Source organism: Glandiceps talaboti, chromosome 8, assembly GCF_964340395.1.
Source record: "Glandiceps talaboti chromosome 8, keGlaTala1.1, whole genome shotgun sequence".
Lineage (NCBI taxonomy): Eukaryota > Metazoa > Hemichordata > Enteropneusta > Spengelidae > Glandiceps > Glandiceps talaboti.
This window is the reverse complement of record NC_135556.1, coordinates 12,156,410-12,179,369: the sequence shown is the minus strand read 5'-3', so window position 1 is coordinate 12,179,369 and position 22,960 is coordinate 12,156,410. Positions and strand designations below refer to the sequence as shown.

General features: G+C 34.6%; 1 protein-coding gene across 1 annotated transcript; it reads left to right on the top strand.

Moving 5' to 3' along the window:
- Positions 1 to 1,226: 1,226 nt before the first annotated feature.
- On the top strand, positions 1,227 to 19,223 carry LOC144438849 (polypeptide N-acetylgalactosaminyltransferase 10-like). Its single transcript, XM_078128038.1, has 13 exons — positions 1,227 to 1,357; positions 5,911 to 6,087; positions 7,363 to 7,513; positions 10,129 to 10,273; positions 10,776 to 10,942; positions 11,521 to 11,706; positions 12,595 to 12,784; positions 13,911 to 14,028; positions 14,727 to 14,837; positions 16,267 to 16,488; positions 17,112 to 17,225; positions 17,950 to 18,093; positions 19,050 to 19,223. The coding sequence occupies exons 2-13, from the start codon at positions 5,962 to 5,964 to the stop codon at positions 19,221 to 19,223; spliced, it is 1,848 nt and encodes a 615-aa protein (XP_077984164.1). The 5' UTR covers positions 1,227 to 1,357; positions 5,911 to 5,961.
- Positions 19,224 to 22,960: the final 3,737 nt, after the last annotated feature.

The window sequence follows — 22,960 nt, the reverse complement described above, 5'->3', positions numbered from 1 at the left end:
GCTAACTTAAAAAAGCTCTATGTTTCAAAACAATTAAATGATGAAGTTGCTATTTCTCGTTTTGCTGAGAAATATATTGTCAGTGTGAACAGTGTTAAAAACTACATTGAACTTTTGAGAAATTTGGGAGGTGATGAAAAACATTAGATCCAGACATCGGTTAGAGGTACAGAAGAAAAGAGAAAACAAGAATTATAATGACTATGACTGGTTGCAGTTATTCATAAGTGGAACTCTAGAAAAACTGAACGTAAAAGAGCTAGATAAATATCTAGACAAGCATAAATTGCCAAAATATAGAAAATTAAAAGGAGAAAAAGTAGACATAATATCAACGCACATACTTAGAACACCTGAATTTAGGTCAAGAAAAGTGACTGCAAATGAACTTCAAACTACAACTACAGACATCAGTGATACTAATAGTAGTGACTCTGAAAGTGAAAATGCTATAATAGGTGTAATAGACAGTGATGATTGTTTTACTGATAACTCTGAAACTTCAAGCACGGCTGATATCTCAGACAGTGATTGTGATGAAACAAGTCCTACACAATTTCATGGGAAAGTTACCTTGAGAAGTGGCAGAGTCGCCGGTCAATTTTTGTTTCACTGAATACAAATATTGTGATTTAATAGGTTTGTGCACTGTTTTATCATCAATCCATGTTAAATGCTACTTCTGTAGGACATTGTGCACAGTCAAGTGTTGGGTTTTGCCTATATTTTATTTTATATACATATCTGGCACTTGTCCATCCTGACATTCAGGTTTAGGTTGTTTTTTTTTGTGGCCCCCCCTAACAAATAGTGAAATTTTTGTTTAGCCCCCCCTAATTTTTCTTGAGAAAAATTGGTGGCCCCCCCTGAAAATCCTCCGCCCCCCCCCTGGAAGTTAAAACTGTACACTCCCTTAATTTATCTACGGATAGTATTACAACTTTTGCACTGAGACTCTGTATATGATATGACATTACAGTTCCAAAAAATAGCTACACAGTGAAGCTGAACGTGGCAATAACAGCCCAATTTTTCGAAATTTCAATAAGCTTCATTCTATCTTTTAATACTAGTATTTCCAAAATCGTGTTTATATATTACACCTCCCGTGTCCTCAGCAGCAGCAGGGCCTTGCTCATGTTTACAGTAACCATGTGCCTGGCAACACCACGTGACCACACCTGACATGACCTGTTTGGGTCGAAGGTCATGCATAAACCAAGAAATATAAACGAGCGGGGTCGATCGTGGATCGTGCAGGTAGACAGACATATCACCCGATATTTCACCCCTTTCCCTCCTAAAGATTGACTCCTCGACACAATCCACATATGTATTAGTACTGGTCAACGATATGGTAAGTATTGTTGTGCGTGAGATAATTCTTCGTTTTCGTTGGTTGCCGATGTAATCGAGTGCAGTGTGGGTGTCCGGCGACGGTTTGAAATTCCATTGAATCAGTCAGTGGACGAGTATAATATTTCAAAATATTGAATTGCATTTTACAGTTTTACTATGGGTGCAATTAAAAAGACATAACGGGTATAGTGAAAAGAAATACAAATGTGTAACTCGAGAATACGCAATATATTCAGCGCTGTTACATGTAGATATGTTTTTACAAATGTATTACGTTTCTGGGGCGCAGGAGACAGTGCAGTGTGGACTTCTCAACAACCACCGAATTACTGAAGGCTCAGTACACAGTTTACATCGTACACGTTTACATATAACTCCAAATATTTGTCAACGTCACCATCTCGTAAATCATCAAATTTGACTCAAATAACTCGTCTGTCATAAAGCCAGGTTTAGATAATCGTATCGTAGTGTTCAAGCACGCTGCACCATCACTCACCACCTTCACTAACCCACCCACCCCCCTACCTTAGCTACACTAACGTTTACACGAGCAGCACTGGTGGTGAAATTAAATATATACATGACTGAAATTAGAGAAAATATGGCTAGTAAATCAGGCACAAAAACAAAAACACAGCATAACTTGGGGAGCTGAAATAAAAACAACACTTGAAATTTCTGTAGGCAAAAGATATAATCTTATCTATCTATCTATCTATCTATCTATCTATCTATCTATCTATCTATCTATCTATCTATCTATCTATCTATCTATCTATCTATCTATCTATCTATCTATCTATATATATATATCTATCTATCTATCTATCTATCTATCTATCTATCTATCTGTCTATATATATATATATATCTGTCTATATATCTGTCTATCTAGCTATCTTAGTATCTATCTGTCTATCTATCAATCTATCTGTCTATCTAGCTATCTTAGTATCTGTCTATCTATGTATCTATCTATCTATCTAATCTATCTATCTCTCTCTCTCTCTCTTTCTACTGTGGGATAAATTTTACTTGACTCGAAGTGAAGGAATGTTTAGACTTTTAATATCTCTACCATACATAGTGTAGTAATGTGAGCCGTGTACATGACTAAAATGTTGTAAGGGCATGTCAAGATCAGCATGTGACATTGTTAATATGAGTATAGAATATGTCAAATTGAATAAAAAATAAGCTAGCTCATATAGCCATCCAATAGAACAGGGCAGCATAGATTCCAGGCTAACAAAACCAATACATAATCATTGCACCCAGGAAAAGTGGATTTGATAAGAACAGTTTTATGGCCTCTTTATTGTGTGCATAAAATGCCAGGGGAACTTCTAATTTGTTTGTGAACATGAACTATTATGTAAAGAGGCCATAAAACTGTTATCTTATCAAAAGATGAAATATAATATAAGTCTCTGTACTTTCAACATACTGTGCATTCAGTTGCTTACTTTCCCTGTTTGTAACCGGTTTCATTCGTCCATGGTCTGATGTCGGTAGTCAAAATGTGCCCAATTACATGCTCTAACTAAGTCTATAACAAGGAGCTTTTCTTGTGTTTAGTATACTGTATAGATCAGAAATGCTATACCATTCATGAAGAATACACATATTTGACAATTTTGCACATTTTTGTTGACTGGGAAAATTGAATGAATATACCATATGTACAATGTATGTATATATATTGATCATTTTCATTGCATAGCTGTAAATGTATTAGCATGGTGGTCACCAACTTCTCTCAGTATTATCTATAGAAACGACTATTGTGTCATGAAATATATATGGCCACTAGACTATAGGCATGTGTTTCCCCTAGCTCTAGATGTATACGCTACAAGGTTCGATATGTCTTCAATCTCCACTATGGTTCCTCCCTATCTCTAGCATGGATTTTGGGAATAAAAAGTTTGAATTTAGTAATTTAAAATTTATTTGTGTATTTTATATAGTCATTAGCAAGGGTATGGGTGGGTTTTATTCCCAAAATCCGTGCAGATGAAATCTGTTTGCAGTCTTGTTGTTAGAGATAGGGAGAAATGTTAACCATAGCGGAGGGGAGAAGACATGTGGAAACCCCATAGCATTTATATATCCAGAGATAGTGTTCCCCAAACTATAAATGCATACAGTATATGGTCTCTGTAATAATCTAGAGCAGTTGAAGAGATCATCATTAAATGTCTAATTTTCATCAAATGTGTTCATCACCATGGACACACACTAATTACATGTATGTTTTATGAATGTCTATACATGTATCACGTCGTCACTGTAATTTACATATTCATGACCTCAAACACAATCAACTTGATTAACCCAATTGTGGTACTCTGATAAATGAGTGTTAGTCATATACATGTAGAAATATTAATTATTCATATCCATATTTGATATTAAATTTTGCAAGTCCAGAATTTGTCAACTTGAAACGCTCATATCTTGTCTAAATGTGATGGTATTAGAACTTCTATGATGTGTAGAAGCCTTACCGATATTTCAACTGTTATTATATAGTGTGTGAATTTACCTGGTGAATTTACGGTGAAATTGACATGAGGTAGGAAACATACAAGGCCTTGTAAAGACTCATTGCTGGTCTGAACAGCTTATTAATACATGTTGATGTACAGAGTAGCATGCTCATGAATTCTTTAGTATGTGTTTTTAGAGTAGTATGAACAATTTATTAGTTATTTTGTCACAGCTTATAGTTCTGTATATTGTTTGTGACCTCAAAGATAACTTTTTTTTTTATAAATAGATTGAACACCAGACAACATCCTACCAGCACTTTTAAGATACATGGGCTAGATGTGAAATTTTTTTTGTGTATTATGATTTAAATTCATTTGACATGAAAAATTCAATATGTTATTGATCTTACTGTTCAAAACATGTTTCAATTATCACTAGTAAGGCAAAATTAAAAAAAAAATTTGTGTGTTTCTGATAACCCGACTGACCCTATACATTTTTAAAATATTTAAAACAAAAATTAAGAAATTTGTTTGTTTTCTTGACCTTCATGCATGTATCATTGTGTGTTTTCATTCCACAGCGATGTCTGTACATATTTCATCAAAACTATCACAGAAGGGGTATTCTGACTGACATTTTGTTTGTTTTTGGGGGCAAAGCAATATTTCTCAAACATAAAAAAAAAAAATTAACTAAAATAAAATCCTGACCTACCTACCCTATCCTGTGTTGTCATGTTATTGGAAACAAACAATTATTTTTTTTCCAGTCCAAATGTCAGGCACAGCAATTATGTAAACAATAAAATGATTCACTGGCGTACTTGCTGTTGGCATCAGAATCACATAGAAAATTTACACAATATACCAGCCTGTCAACATAATGCAGAGTTATATTCATTTCAGGATATTAATCTACATTTAAAAAAATATGATAGTGTAAGAATTTTATGGAAGTATTTGACATAAAATGTCCACCTACCCACCCTCATTTTAGAAGTTATGTTATCAGAAACAAACCGTTTAAAATAAAATATTTTTGCTGGAGAAAGCCTCTCAAGTTGGCCCATGTACCCATGAAAAAGTATGTTGACAATGGCGTGTTTTAGACTGGCATACAATGCATACAATACAAGTGTTCAGATGTGTTATCAGATTTAGCCTCGCCCAAATATGTCTCTATTGTAGTCAGTCATACTACCGCAGTGTTTGCTTTAGTCTAGTGTTCATGTACTGTAGGCAACCAACTGGGAGCATACAGGCGTTGGTAATGCCAACCTCTGTATTTAACCACAGATTAAAGTATTCACACAGCAACCTGTATCCTACCAGATCCTAATTATACAATTATTTGGTAAAACAGTCTTTAAAAAAAAACCTGAGGAGAACACTGAGTTTGACTGCCCAGAAGACAACCTTGGTTCAAATCTTACCCAAGGATTTTAGCCATTCAGAAAAAAATGACAATGATGAAACTAGAACTTGCAATCTGTAGATTCCTAGCTGGCCACCCTATTAAGCATTGGACCAACATGTTTCCGCAAGTACTAACACTACCAACTGTAAATGATTACTTGTACCTACAATATGCATTGAACACTTTGGAGCTATTTTGGAGGACGTTTTGTTCATGTCCAGGTCAGGATGGGGTGGGGGTGGGGGGGGGGGGACAATAACGCCATTACAAGGTACCCATTGATGTGAAAGAGTAGAGTATTTGAAACCATACTTTTCTAATTAAACTGCACCAGAGCTGCCACTGGACCATTCTTTTAAACTCTTTTCTTTGATATGTAAATAATATATTTCTCAATATTGTTAAAAAATACCAATCTAACAAACCAAGCATTTGTTTGAAAAAATATCCATGAGAAGAACGTTAAACATGGTATTTATTGTGGATGGCCATATCCATGGGAGGAACAGTAAACAAAGCGTTAATTATGAATGGCCATACTAGATTCTTTTCCATCATGGTTGACGTATTTTCTCAGGTCAAATTCAAATGTTGAATATTTCATCATCTTTCTGTCTTTTTTTTCATCACCAGGTGATCAGCTACCATTTTGTAAACACGAAATCATATCTTTAGCAGACGACAATGAAAAGATCTCGCAGAGCTCTCCTAAAATACATCGTATTTGTGATAGTATTGTTAATGCTTGTTCCACTATTCCTACAGTGGTCTTTCCCTGATTCGTACCTGTCGCAAACAAACCTCGGTCGTGTAAGTATTAATTCATTCATGTTTTGAAATTATTAAAAAGTTTAGTTAAGGTCAAAGGTTAAAGGTTAGTTAAGGTCAAAGATTAATGAAGCGAGTTAGTTCCTTGTGTAGTGTTCCTCTTTTTTTTATTAGTGATGACAACATCAGATGTTATGATATCTCATTGAACATTCTTTACCTATCATTTGCAAAATAATCATTTTAGAGACCCAAATTTGTTTGAAAATATTGTGAATTGTTTTTGCTGGTTACCGTCCCCTCTCTACATCCTAAGTCAATAGAATCCATTGTCTATTTTGAAGTGATCTGCAGACTCAATTCTAAATAGAAAGTTTGTAACTGTTATCACTTTTAATCCAAAATCCCTTCATGACTGAACTTAAATGTTATCTCTCTCTCTCTCTCTCTCTCTCTCTCTCTCTCTCTCTCTCTCTCTCTCTCTCTCTCTCTCTCTCTCTCTCTCTCTCTCTCTCTCTCTCTCTTTCTCTCTCTCTCTCTCTCTCTCTCTCTTTCTCTCTCTCTCTCTCTCTCTCTCTCTCTCTCTCTCTCTCTCTCTCTCTCTCTCTCTCTCTCTCTCTCTCTTTCTCTCTCTCTCTCTCTCTCTCTCTCTCTCTCTCTCTCTCTCTCTCTCTCTCTCTCTCTCTCTCTCTCTCTCTCTCTCTCTCTCTCTCTCTCTCTCTTCAGTCAAAAATTTGTTGGCATGTACTAAAAATTTTCAGAAAAGCACTCATTCATATTGTTCACATAATTTCTGTGGGAAACTGGTTGTACCTTGAATATCAATTTTAAAGTTTTTGTACAAAAAATTAGAAACCTACAAATTTATTTTTTGGTACTCTGGTTAGCTATCATGTTTAATTTGTTATCATGGCAAATCTATAATGGTACTGTAAACTCGAAAATTTTCGCTAAAAAAGAATTATTTTTGCTTATTTCACTGGAAAACAAAAGTGCGAAAATAAATACTACGACTAAAATGCCTTCTTGAACGTGACTACAATGTACTGATCTGGTAATTTGTCAAAATTATAGTCTTTGAGTTTGAGAACTAGCTGAAGACTAAAAATGCAAACTTTTGTATTGGCAAAAATATCTAGGTTACAGCACTATTATTAAATTTGCCATAAGTAATTTCTAAAACATGGTGCATTTGTGTGCACTACTGTATCATAGAATGAGCCAACAAAACTATTTTTTTTTCAAATATTATTTTTGAGACATGTATCAGGATGTGTACATAATATACTGAATAGAATTGTATGTTTTCATTTCCAGAACAATAGGAATCAATTAAAATCCCTCGCAGCAGTAGCACCTGTCAACCCAGATGTCATCCTGGGAGATAATCATCGAACAGATTATAGCAAATATCCAAAACGTGACTGGCATGATTATCAACGAATTGAAGCTGACGCCAAACGAGAAGGTATTCTAATTAAGTGAGATGTAGATTTCTTCAATGATATGTAGGACGGAACCCATTTCATAGACATTTTAGATTTTCAAATGATAAAGATGAAGTGTACGATATCAGTTGATTTCCTGAACTTGTCAAATTTATATCTCAAAATATTCAGTAAGTCAGAGACTCTAACCCACAGCTACCCTTCTGTAATAACCGATGCCTTTTTATCAGTTGAATGGCAATTTTTGCTAACTTAGGTAGGCCTCGGACCACTAAAAATAGTAAGTGGTCTCATGAGTTTTTGAATACCCATTTTCATTGGTTCAAGAAGGAGATAGCAATTTTATAAATTTTTCAACAGACTTTCTTGAAAGGCATGCAGAACATTTCCAAGGGAACAAAGGAACATTTTTGCACCTGTTATCACTTCACCAAAGATATTGATTTCTCTGAATAGGTATAACAAAAGAAATTTACATGTTAAAACTCTCTATACAGACTGACTACCCAAGTTTGTGATTAGTTGATGTTGGAAAGTATATTATTCACAGCACGTGTTTCATTTTGTTTTTGGTACATTTTTATTCAAAATTTGCAACTGTGTTTTTAATCTCAATCATACTTTTGCTACAAATTATTCAAATGTAATTGTTATGTTTTAAATGTTAAGAAATATTGCTTCTCTTTGAAGTTATAAAATAAGGAACATCCGTGCATACAAATCAGAGAGAGTTGTGGGTAAAATACTGTACAGTGCCAGCCAACATTATTTACAGTGTAAGTTATGCACTGAGCTGTTTAGTTCTAAAACATAACTTCAGCAGCCCTATTTTACTGAAATACATTTACTACATTCTCTGTTTAGATTAATTTATTGACTACTACAGTGTGTTGTCCCTTTTTTGTGTGTAAGTTAGTCATCCAATATTACTCATAGATATTAATACTCAATCATATGTTCTACTTTTATACATCATTAAAAAAAATGAAATATGATGTGCTAAATTATTTAGTAAGAGGATAACTATAAATGATTAAGGGCTGCTAATAGTGTTTCTGTTACTTAGCTGATGTACTTATAATACCACCCAATCAGTTCTGAATTTTGACAATTCTGGAGTTATCGTGATGATCCAATAGTTTCTAGAGTGGCTGGCTTGGAATCTGCAGATTGTAGGTTGTGCCTCACCACTGCTATGAGTATTCTTTTCTGAATGGCTGGAAATCTTTGGACAAGATTTGAACCTCAGTCAACCCAGCACATTGTATAATTGGGGACCTGGTAGGATAAAGGTTGCAATGTGAATGCTTTAATCCATACAAAGGCTGCAATGGATTGTATGCTATTAAACCAAGGAGCTGAAGAAGTAGAAGGGCTGTTTTGCCACTATAGGTCCATGTCGGGGGGGGGGGGGGGGGGAGTAATAATACAAGAAACTAACATTATCCTTCTTACGTGTACAAATAAACTTATAAAGGGTTGTCGGTGGCCGAGTGGTTAAACCACTTACTTCTTACCACTGCGGTCAGGGTTCGAACCCCATTCAGGGTTCGATTAAATTTACCATGCTGTAAGTAAGAAGAGTGTCATTCAGTTTGTTTCTACTGAACAACGCAGGTTTTCCCCGGGTACTCCGGTTTCCTCCTGACACTGAACCCATGAGGGATGGCCCTCACTAGACTTCTTGGGAGACAAGTGTTTAAATGCTTAAAGAACTATCCAGTATAAATAAAGATTATTATTATTATTATTAATGATGGCCAGGATAGCTAACTGCATTGTAATAAGATTAGATAATTATTTTAGGACACTATTCTACTATTCTATCATCATCTGTATAATTTAGAATGTAACAGCTGTTCATATTTCAATGTGTATTGTGTAATTGTAAGGCTGTTTTGTATTATCCCAGTATTCATGAAAACACAGTGTTTATACTAGTTCACAAAAGTTTGCTTTCTGTTAGATTATTTACTTAGTAAGTAATTAATCTAACACATAAATACTAACTAGCTCCCCTACACAACATACTATATCAAACAGTAGCACTTTATCATCATAATCGATGGATATATAAAATTATATGAAATTTGAAACTTACTTAGTAATTGACAGGACTATACAGGACTATATCAGAGACCCCAGACTTATCTAATTACTGAAAAATACCAGTGACTCATTAAAACTAAAATCTACATCAATAAGCTTTTTAGGGCATGTGTACTTTGTTATGGTTGATATATGTACCATGTTATGTGGAATTTTATAACGTACATATATAGCCTAGCCATTACCCTAAAGAATGTGTGTCCCAAAAATTTTGTTTGAATTGTGCTAGCCAAGACACACATACACAGACAGACATCACTAAAAACATAACCTGTTATGGAAAGTAAAAATCTTATTATTAAAGATGTAATGCCAGTTTGAAAGAAAATTGTGAAAGAATTGAAGACGTACATGTATACCTGATAAAATATTTCCACTTTCTGTTTTCCATTTCTTGCATTGCTTGATTATCCACCCAACCCCACCCCCACCTCTGCCCAGGCTGTAACTTCCTGTCCCTTTTTGCTTTGGACCTGTAACTTCTAAGCCAAACTGAATAATATCATGCTTTCCATTTCAATCATAGGTCCTGGTGAACAAGGTAAACCATATATTTTAGATGCTGAGGAAAAGAAAAGGGAAAGCCAAGACTTTGCTAAGTATGGTTTCAATATACACATCAGTGATGTCATAGCCATTGACAGGGCCATACCAGATATCAGAGATCCTAGGTATGCTTCAACATCTCTCTATCAACCTACCAGTATTTTAAATTGACTTTATTTCGCAGATGGGTTTATCCAGACAATAAGCAAATAGGAAATAGATAGACAGAGGGAGGGACAAACAGATGAACATACATACGTACGTACGTACGTACATACGTACGTACGTACGTACGTACATACATACATACATACATACATTTTCTTTATACATACATACATACATACATACATACATACATACATACATACATACATACATACATACATACATACATACATACAGACAGAAAGACTGACAGACACAGAGACAGATGGCATTCGTAACACCAAGCTCAGGTAGAATTTGTCTGTGGTCGCCTGTGGAAGGAGTTTAGAGAGTTTTCTCTGCTCTCTTTTCCCATGAATAGAACTTAAACCCAATGTCTGTTCTCCTGTCCAGATGTACAAATTTACAATATTTCACCAATTTACCCAATTTCTGCTCTCTGTTTTTTTTCAATTTCAGATGTAAAACTTTGCAGTACTTCTCCAAACTGCCCAATGCCAGTATTGTCGTACCATTTCACAATGAAGGCCTATCAATCCTAAAACGTACAGTACACAGTATATTGAATAGATCACCACCAGAACTGGTACATGAAATATTACTTGTGGATGACTACAGTGATCACGGTAAGATAAAAGACTTTGAATGATCTATTGATAAATATTTGACCGTAATTTATGAGAAATGTACAAAATAATTAGTGAACTGTCAGGATACTATGGAAACAGGTAAACTGGTTGACTTGAAATAAAATGTCTTACTCAACAAATTGTTCAAAAATTGTTACATTTTATTTTCTGGCTCGAACGAATTCTTACTAATGCTTCTTTTTATCGTCTGGCTCAACAGAAATCTTACCAACATTGCTACATTTTTGTCGTCGGGCCTGACAGTAATCTCTATAACGCTGCCCTTTTTCTTCGTCGGGAGTGAAAAAGATCTTACCAACATTACAACATTGTATTTGCATGAGCTACTGTTAACAATGTGTGTGTGCACATGCATGCATGTGTGTGCATGTATGTGCATGTGTGTATATGTGTGTATATGTGTGTGTGTGCTAAAGGCGTGATGTCTGTCTGTTTGTCTGTCTGTCTAGATGACTTTACATGTGGTTAAACACTTTTGAAATATTAACCCACAAAACTGTACAGTTGTGCTACAATGTCATTGGCGCTATTTTTTTTCTTTATAAATCATACAGAGGAATGTAAGCAGCCATTAGAGGACTACATGGTCAACATTGACAAAGTCAGAATAATTCGTGCAGCAAAACGTGAAGGTTTGATACGAACAAGGTTACTTGGAGCCAATATGGCCACCGGACAAGTTTTAATATTTTTAGATTCTCACATTGAGTGTAACGTCAACTGGTTGCCTCCATTGCTTGGTGAGTTTCTTAAACTTCAAATAACTGAAGAAATTGTCAATTTTTTATCTTTTCAGTAATTTTAAAAATCATTTTTGTATCTGTCAACGTTTTATTTGGTGGGAGATGTAAAAGATTTTTAGACAGGTTTTCATTCAGCTAGAATATATTCATGACCTAACTAAGGGTTTTGATACTGCTTGTCTTTGAGTCATAGTGACAAGGCCCCTTAGGTCACTAGTATTTTTATCGGCTGAATGAACATAATGTTCATGGGAATACTGTCTAATTAAAGAATGTATACACATCACCAATTGTTGAAAATCCAAAATGAATCATTCTATATAAGCCATTTATTGTACATACATGGCCATCGGCCCAAAGTGTCATCTGAATATATCTTACGTACAATAGGTAAAATCCCATAGGTTCAAGCAATATTTTCTGCCTCTTCTCTTTATTTGTTTTGTAAAAAACTGGATATTTTTTATATTCATAGTCCTAGTGGTATTGATACTTGATTCGGACTTTGAAAGAATACAGTTTGCTATGTAGAAAAAGATTGTACTGTGATGTTACTGGATATTGTAGTTAGTCGTCATGACAACAGTGACAGTAAAAACAGTAAATCTGTAGAATTGTGTGATGCATGTTTGATTGTACATGTGTATACAAAAAAATCACAGGGAACAATTCCCACTGTAATTGTTTTAAATGATAGTAACACTCGAGCAAAGGGTCGAAACATGACATTCTGATTCTGGTCACATCTTAGACATAAAAATAAATATTTTCCTTATTTACAATAGGTTTCATGAGCTGCTCACAAAACGTACATGAATTTATTTTTATCAAAATATCAGTAAATATGCTCTGTAATAAACTTAATTTCTTTGTCTTCATTTGTAGAACGCATTGCATTGAATCATCGATGTATAGCGTGTCCAATGATCGATGTCATCGGTAATACTGACTATCACTATGAAACGCAAGCTGGGGATGCAATGAGGGGAGCGTTTGACTGGGAATTATACTACAAACGAATTCCAATAAATGGAGAAGAGGCACGAAGAAGAGGACATCCTTCAGATCCATTCTTGTAAGTATAATGTGATTCGGAAACCAATTTTTATGAAAATTACAGTTCTTAAAAACTTCGCAACATGAAAGCTTGTTGCTGGTACTTTTTTTTTTTTAAAAAGGAGAAAATTTTTGGTTTATTTTAAGAAAAGACTCCGAAAGTGTCAATCTTTTAGTGTTTCTCCGCTGTATTTGTGGCCATATTGGATTCTAAAAATGACATAATTTTTACCTATATTTCAAAAAAATTTGTGTGTTGACCCCCTGTTTTTTTTTCTTTATGGTTTTTTCTTGAATAAAGATACAGCAAAAAGTTCAGATTTTTATTTCAGAGGCAACTCATCTCTTTCACATGACCTGATTAAAAATTGTTCAACATTTTTTTTTTAAATTATAAAAAAAAATTGTCATTCTGTTTAAAAAGATGAGTTTTTGAGATTACAAATATAGACATTGTGGAACACTTTAGTTTTATTCATGCATGGTTCACATAACCATTGTAGAAAATTTGTTGCAAAGTAGAACTGACATGGTGATGTAAATGGGCACCGAGGTGATATTGTGTGATGACCTTACAGAGTACAGAATGATTAAACTACGTTTACTAAATTCCAGTATGAAATGACCATAAGAGTCAGTAATATCATTCTGCTAACAGCCATTCAGAGTGTTTTTATTCAATTTATTTTACCGTGTAAGGAATGAAAGAGCTGTGCAGCCTAAAGTTACACCAAAATTACATTCGTAATATAGGTCGAACAATGCAATCACAGCACAGGAAAGTGAGTCGGAATATCTCTGCCTATAGAAATCGTGAGCACTCAGGCAGTATACAAATTGATTTCTGCAGACTACTATCGTATCAGGCGGGAAAAAAATCAATAGCAACTGATATGTTGTTTAAAATCAACCATGCAGAAAATATTTGTGTATCAAATACAGACTTATACATCTGGAGACATTTGAAAGATTTTGTTTCCCGTTTTCTGTTGAATTTTCAGATTGAGAGTGAAAAATATCTTTTATATTATATACGTATGACATTTTTATTCTTTCAGTGTAATATTCACTTTTTTCATTGATTTTTTTTTTGGTATTAAATACACATTTTTTTCTTATTGATTTTTTTTATATACTAAAATCAGGTCACCAGTTATGGCTGGAGGGTTGTTTGCTGTTGATCGTTTGTACTTCATTGAGATCGGTGGATATGATGCCGGGTTGGAAATATGGGGAGGTGAACAGTATGATCTCTCTTTCAAGGTAGGAGTGTGCTGAGATACAACAGCTTATCACCCCTTTATGTGAATGGAATAAGCTTGGTTGATGTTGAAAATGGTTTGAGTGATACCACAAATTTGAAAGGAAGAGGGGGTTGTTTATCCCAAGAGCGATACAATAGCTTATCACCCCTTTATTTGAATGGAATAAACTTGGTCACAATTGAAAGTGGTTTGTGTGTGATGATAGAGAGTGAGTGTAATCATCTTTGAAAAGACATTAAACATACACTTGTAATTCAATTAAATACACCATTTTATCAAATTATAGGTAGTTCAGCTAGATTTTGCATTATTGGATCATGCTTTTTATAGTGTCAACAAGTACTATGGTAGTTTCATTCTATGAATACCTGACAGCATTTTGTGTACCTCGCAATACTTTATTTTCTAGTGATATGACTTTTTTAACAGAAACCAGGAGCAGTGTGCCCTCTAAGCCAATGTGATATGTCACTGACGCACACAATTTCTAGTGGCGCACCAAAATTTGTTGTTCCCCTTATCTCTTACTATGTGGTGACTCACAAGAAATGCCAGTTTTTATCATACTGACCCATGACAACAAAATTTGGCTATCATTAGAGGGCACACTGACCAGGAGATTGGCTATTTGCTCTGTATTTTATTTGACGTATTGTACATGTATGAATGAAGTCCATTTCACTTTTTTTTTTTCAGATTTGGATGTGTGGAGGTATCATGGAAGATGTGCCATGTTCCAGAGTTGGTCACATTTATAGAAAATTTTCACCGTACTCTTTTCCTGGAGGACCAGGATCTACTAATAAGGTTTGTTGTTTTATAATACAGCTAGAGTGAGGTATAGTTGTCCTGAAGGCAAATTAATTGTGTATCTGTCTGTGTCTGTGTTTATTTGTTTGTGTGTGTGTGTGTGTGTGTGTGTGTGTCTGTCAGTCCATCTGTATGTTGGTATGTATGTACATTTATGTATGTATGTATGTATGTATGTATGTATGTATGTATGTATGTATGTATGTATGTATGTATGTATGTATGTATGAATGTATGTATGTATGTATGTATGTATGCATGCATGCATGCATGCATATATGTATGTATGTATGTATGTATGTATGTATGTATATATCATGTATGTATGTATGTATGTATGTATGTATGTATGTATGTATGTATGTATGCATGCAGCATGCATGTATATATGTATGTATGTATGTATGTATGTATGTATGTATGTATGTATGTATGTATGTGTGTGTGTATTTATGTATGTTTATCTATGTAAACTATGTATGTAATCTGTTTTGTAGGTGTCTGTCTGTGTGCATACAACTCCCAATCTAAAGCCTCTGGCCATAAGTCTGTATAACCATAAATTCTTCATGTCTATATTATAACTAAGTTCCAGGCTAGGGTCAGTATTGAATAAGATTACGAGATAGCATATCATGATATTATCTTAGTTAAATCTGACATTTGAAAGTCAGAAATCTAGCCTACATGTTATCAGTAAGATATGTCATATGATGCTGCTCTATCAGTCAGCACTTAGTAATTCTGAAGAGAAGTCTGATTAGGTCTGAATGACGTAACGTACCTTACACAGTCTAGAGTCAACTTCATCTTAGGTACTTTGACATACATGTGTATATACTACTAATAGATTTAATATGACAAGCATAACAATACGCTAAGATCACCTTACATCATGACTTTTATCAAATTTTTCCATTACTCAATGATGTAGATTGTCAGAAGTACAGTCCGTGTCGTGTTACCATTCAGCACCATGGTTTGATAGAACCACGCCAAAAGCAATGAGAAGCTATACCGTAAGATAGCAAGAATGAACGGATACAGTTTCTTGTGACATTTTGTCTAAAGGAAATGAACTAACGTGCCACCAGGGATGCACACATCCAATGCAGACATCCAAAACATTGGCGCCCACATGTCTGCGTCTTGTTCTCAGAATGTCTAAAGGTTCAGTTCAATTCAGACAAAATGTAGCAAGAAATTTGCGATCTTGCTGTCTTAGTATGTAAAACGTACTCTTTCTTATCAGTTTCTGTGTGGTTGTATTGTATGAAACAGATCTTTGAAACAGACTGTAATATCGTACATTATTAAGATGTTCAGAAATTTCTCAATATAATTGACAGGCAGGATAATAACTGATGTCAACATTGTGTCGTTTCAAGCATGTTACGATATATATATTACTGATATTCGTTCGTAGAACTTAATGCGAGTTGTGGAGGTCTGGATGGACGAATACAAAGAGTTCTTTTATAAAAGACGACCCCATCTGAAAGGTCAAGATTTTGGTGACATAAGTGCTCAGCTTGAACTCAAAAAGAATTTGAATTGTAAAAGTTTCAAATGGTACCTCACGGAAGTTGCGCCAGATATTTTGAAATATTATCCAACAGAGGAGCCGGCACCTTATGCATCAGGACAGGTATGGATATCCACTAGGTTGTTGGTAGTTGACTTATTATTACAAAAAAAAATGCTCTCTTTTTTCTGAAGAATTAGAGATTATACATTCAGCTGAGAAAATGCAACTGACCTAAGGGGTCTTTTTATTTTCAGAGAAGTGACTCCCTAGGTGTGAAGTATTCCCCTTGTATGATTTGGTGAATGTAGTTGTAGCTCATACAAACTACAGATGACACCAAGATTTTTAGTAAGATTTTTGTCGAGCAAGACATAAAATGATGCAAAGTCTATCCAGATTTTTGTTGAGCCAGATGACATTTTCTGTCAAGACAACTCTCTCTCCAACTGTACTATCACTAACAAAAAGATCTGACTTTCGACAGAAAACATTTGAATTCCATCCTCAACTTGTTGGCCTTTGAATTAATCACAAAAAACTACAGCCCTCATATATGAAGACAAAAAAAATATTAGAAAACTTTTGACGATTTCATTCCAGTAAACCTAATTGCAAGTTTCTCATTCTGCATCATACATTGTGTATACCTTGACCTTTGACCCTATTGTTACATGTTCCCCAGTTCTTCCATACCAAATGGACAAGTGTTAAATAATATTATATGTTGGGTTTCCTCCGGACAGATTAGAAATGGTGTTGGCCAAGATCGTTGCCTTGATGCAAATGGTGGCAATGATGGAGGGCGAGTTAAATTACAGCCATGTAGGCCAAACAATGAGAAAACTATTAATGATCAGGTTTGTTTGTGCATTGATTGATTGATTGATTGATTGATTGATTGATTGATTGATTGATTGATTGATTGATTGATTGATTGATTGATCGCTGTAAGACTATGTTACAAATAATGTAACCTGTGTACTTGCTAAATCTGGGATACCACTGTGCTCATTCACTATTTCCAACTTTTCCTAGTAATGTGATTAACTAACAACTGGTGAATGGTCTGCCCAATAATGGCAAAATTTACATCCCCATAAACTTAAAATGGAATATGTACCAGTGATGCTGTTCTGCAGAAAAGTCTACAGTTCCAGTCAGCTCAGCTCTGACTTCAACAACTTTTTAAAAATACAGCTAAATTTGCTAAATGTTCTTGGTTGTGTTTCCTTTATTAAAGTAACACCTTGACTGTGTACATAACTTTTGTGCTAACCAGAGTCTTTTGAGTTTGTTTTTTGTTATGTTTCTTTTTGGCCATCTTTGGTGGACGTGTGTTCATTTGTACATTTTGCAACAGGTTCATTCAGATATCAATATTGTACAGTGAAAAGTACTCAATGAATAAAATGAAAAATATCCAGTTGGTGATCGCCCAAAATAAGGAGAAGCAATGTTGCGTCCGACACAGTTTTGATTATTAATGATTATCAATGACATTGTTAATTTTATCTCATTGATTTTGTTAACCAGTGAATATACAAATCTGTAATTTACTATTTCTTTTCCCGTTACATCCAGTACTTTGAAATGACATGGCATGTTGATTTACGACCTGGAAGAAGGAAAAATTGTCTAGATGTATCTGGAGGTGTCCAAGGAACACCCATTACATTTTATCCCTGTCATGGTCAGAAAGGTAACCAACACTGGGTCTATTTCCAGGTATGTATTAAAAGTAAACAGTATTGTTTAAAATCACAAAATTAAGACTAGAGACAATTGTCACATAAAATGTATTTTGGAAATTAAATCTTAAACTTTTTTTGTTATGTTGTTCAAGAAAAAATATTTGTGGTCTCTGTGCAACTGGTAATCTTTAAGGTACATCGTGATTGCGTGCCCTCTCACATCAGACAACCCGGTGAGGGTGGAACGATATGATGTATCTAACAGATACAACAGGTAACACTGAACTAAAATGTTTACATGTTTTGAAACAGTAGTTTATGGCATTCATATTAAGTGTAAAAGTATTCAATGGCTTTAATTGTCAGCCCAGTAAGTGATGTCTCTAGATGTAATCAATCTGTAAACAATGCTAGAGTGCAAAGGAAGTAAATAGTCAATGAATAGAGTACATACATAAATGCCACAAAACTAGTTTTTAGATCTCATTGAGAGCTAAATATAATTACAGTTGTGATGCTATCACTCACTGTAATCAGTCTGATGTTCATTAGCAGAAAACATGTTTACAAATTTACAACATTAGAAAGGCCACATACTAGGCTTGTAAATAAACCAATTGAAACTGTACTTTTACACTTGATATGAATGTTATAAATGAGTGCAGTGCGACGAATACAAAAAGTACTTTACATCAGTGTTAAGGATTGTACATATTTTGAAAATACATGTCTAAATGACATGAAAAATCAAACCATTGTAGAATCCAATATGACTGCCAAATACCGTGATTGCTGATTTCCGTGAAATTTCTTTCAATACGTCAAAGGACCAGGAACAATCTTTTATATGGCAACATCTGGAGAGATTTGAAAAACTTTGATTTTCATGGAAATTGGTCCCCAGGGCTCATTAAAAGATGTTTTAAAATAGGCTGTTAATGTAGTTGTACTGAAAAAGTGTTGAAAACAAATTTGTTGCTTTTTTAACAGGAAACTGGTCAGTTGTACCATCCAGTATCTGGGAAATGTATGGATTGTGACCAACACAGTGACCAGGTTTATATGTCGGTGTGTAACAAAGATCATGCAACTCAACACTGGAACTTCAATAAATACAATGTTACAATGCTGAAAAGTATACAAAAACCCTACCACATTAGTTGAGAGACATCACCATATATGAAAGAGACTTCAGATTATCTTGATTATTCGGGTTGGATTTTAACAATTTGCCAGTTTGGATTTGGAATGCATTCTTAGCTCTTTTAACTGGTAGCCTAAGAGGACTGAACCCTTTGGTCTGTCTGGAATTACAATATATATCATCCAGTCCTTTTATTGTTTCTCCCCTGTTAGGGCACTCAGCCCATGTGATTTGTATATAAATTACAGACCTGTTCAAATTGTGAGGTAGATCTTGACTATTGTCATGTGCAAGGAAATGCTGCTTGGTTACAGCCCCACTGGAAGAATACCCTAACTTGGTGAAATAATGTACTAGTAATATGCTATCCAGCATGCACAGCTGATTAGAATTTCAGTTCTAGGATTACTTGTGTGTTGGATGGAATTCATGCATTTTGCTAAAAACTAAAAGTATTGCATCTGCATATGTAGCTATGACGTCATGTCCTGAATTTGACAATTTAAATTTTAGACTTCCATCGTGCATCTTTATGGTGTATTTATCTCCTATGCAAGTCAGTTCTGTTTTAGCCTTTGTTCCATATGTCACTCATCTGTTCACATTGACACTTTCCTATTATAATTTAGACAACAGTGTGGGTTTTGTTCCACAGCAATATGATATCCTTTGTCTATTCAGAATTGAATATGAGTTATCATCTTTTTACCAGACATTGTTGCCAGGAATGCACACTTTTTGCTTACAGTTACAAAGTGAAATACCATGGTGGAAGTATTAAGCAATGTGGGTGTATATACTTCTGTGAAAATGCACCAAATAGTGGGTCTCAGCAGTTTATCACTTAGCTTATTAGTCTGTGAGCAGAATAGCCAACCAGATTGGTTCATGAAAACCAATAAATACTACACATGAGAAGGATATTACTCATTTTGACCATAAAGCCTAATCTCATAAGTCTTGTAAGAAGGCCTCAGATCTGCACTCGGAAGGTTGCCAAACAAAAGTTGAGAATGACAGTATCTCTGGTGTGCATAAAAACATACACAATGTTGTCACAGAGTGGTTCATTTTGGCCATATGGTATCACCAATATATAAATTACTCATTGATGTTATGTGATCCCATATATTCAGTCTGGACAGCTATGACAGTTTCAAAGCCCTACTTACCTTTTTAATACACTGTTTTTATTTATATGGACATGAGTTGTTGTGTGTTGTAATTGCATGTAATGAAATGTGCTTGAAAATCTAGTACAGCTAGGATTATTAAATCATTTAATAGCTTGCCATAGAATATTTTCCCTTACGTATTTATATATGCATGTGTATGATTCGCCAATTCATTGCCAGCAGAATACCCAAAAATATGCACAAAACCGCAAATGAAGATACACATGAATTGTGCATCTTATCTCATGTCTTGGTCTTTGATGAGCTTGATAAGCATTTAGCATTACTTTCGTGATGAATAACCTTTGACCCTTGAACTCCAACATTGCATCATGTGACCTGTTAAAATGTTTTGGAAATCAGCGTCATTTCCACCCTTTGTGTGAATCAATTTTTCGATTTGACATAAAATCCCCACCATGCCTAGAAATTGAAGTTCATATTGATTGTCTAATAAACTTTTTAATAAAAAACTACTAATTTCAACAATTTTTCTTCAACATTCACACCTCACATATACCTCATGCAGTTTGTCATCGTTTTAAAGTTTGTAAGTTTTACGAGAGTTTTACTGTTAATATCTTATTCTTTATGTGTATTGTTTTATTCAAAACTTTTTTAAAATGCTGTCTTTGCAAAAAAATTAATAACATTTATTTGTATATTAAGTCAATGAAAATATTCAAATATAAGAATGAAATCCTGTAAGTGTATGAGGCTTTTTATGCAAATTAGTATTTCTCTCTGTCTTTCAAAATGTCAATGAAATTCAATAAAATTCATGCAAAGATAACTCGTAATTTTCATCAACTGTGTACCAATAAAATTTCTAAACAATAATTTAAACACGTGAAGACTTCATCTGTGATTCTTTGTGGTTTTGTAAGGTGTGTAAGACAGTTGCTTGAGACGACTTAATGAAGAATGCATGGTTTTAAATAGATAATGTAAACAGTATGGGTGAAGGACTAGATGAATGAATGACTATTTTGCTGTTTTCCAAGGAGCATGTTTTATACTTTGTTGTTGGGACTTATGGCCAAAAGCAGCTATGTATGTGTGTGTGTGTGGAGGGGGGGGGGCATGTCTTCAGTGAAGCCCTGTTAAATGCCTGAAGAATCATATGCCAGATATCATTGAATTCATTATACCGTATCATGTGTACAGCTACATCGCATATGTTTACACACAGTTGATTCAGTACTGTTCAGGTTGTAAAATATTGTGATTAAATCTAACAGTTTCACAAAATGTTACAGTTGCAGCCAGTGCAACTTTAAAGGTAAGCTGAGCTGTTGGCAAATTTAGATGCATGCTATTTGTAACAACTCATATTATTAAAATAACGTTTTGATGCAACAGCTGAGAAATGCCAAAAACATGAACACTTCACACATAGAGTAAGTTTTTTCTCCATTTTTAATAAAAGTCAAGGTGTATAGGTACAGATGTATAAAAGGAATAGAGAACAGTTAATTACAATTTGATGCGTAGAATACCATCCTGTCATGACATCATACATATGATTTGTTTACTTTACTTTATATCAATTGAGATAAAATTATTCGTTTCAAGAAATGTTACATTAATTTAAAAAGTCATTGCAAACCCCCTAAACTTATAGAGGTGATATTTATAGAGCAATTTATGTTACATCATAGTTATGTTGCAGAAAATACGTAGTAGGCTCTTCTTTGTCGTTTGGGTTCTACGTCATTTTTCATAAAACACACTGATTAGTTAGAGTTCTCCAACAAATCTTTGGAAAATACGTCTCTCTGAACACTGATTTACGACAAATCTAAATAACAAGTTGTTTACCTGCTCCCACCACATTTAACTGCTTGTGGTATGAATTTCAATTATCGACATGGCCGCAAACAGCCATGGTGTCAAAACGCTCCATTCCTTGAAAATACCAGGCAGGCTGAACAGTGTAAACAAGCAGGAATTGTTGATTTTGAATGGAATACTTTAGAATTGAGAATCTCTGGTTTGTAAATCAGAACTGTATTATTTTGAGTACGATGATGGATTTTCAAAGGGACTGGAAACAAATTACAGGCGGGGGGGGGGGCAGTGTTTTGGTGGATCGGTCATTATTTGTCATGTATATCTGGGGGAGGATCATTAGTGTTTTAGCAATGATATTTTGATCACATACATGCCAACAACAGAGTAGGCGGAGGGTCAGCACAAAGTCTTGGGGAGGGTCAATCCTTTTCATATGCATTGAACTTCCGAAAAACACTGGCCTCTCCCCCTGTAATCTGTGTCCAGTCCCTCAATGGCGCCTCTTCGAAATCACCATTAGGACTCCAATGATTCATAAATAGTGTCCAAGGGGAAAAACAGAATACAAGTAGTGTAGTGCCCGCCTTATAAATTGGGTTAATAGTCCATATCACGTGGCACGATCTAAGACAATCACTGAAGGTTGTACAAGAGGTAATTCAGCTCAGCAGAAGAATTGAACTGTTAACGTTTACAATGTTCAAAAGTTTCGTGTGGGTTTTTTTTAAATGCAAACTTAACGAAAAAATAAGGAAGAGTTACAACTATTGGGCTTTTATATAGATTGC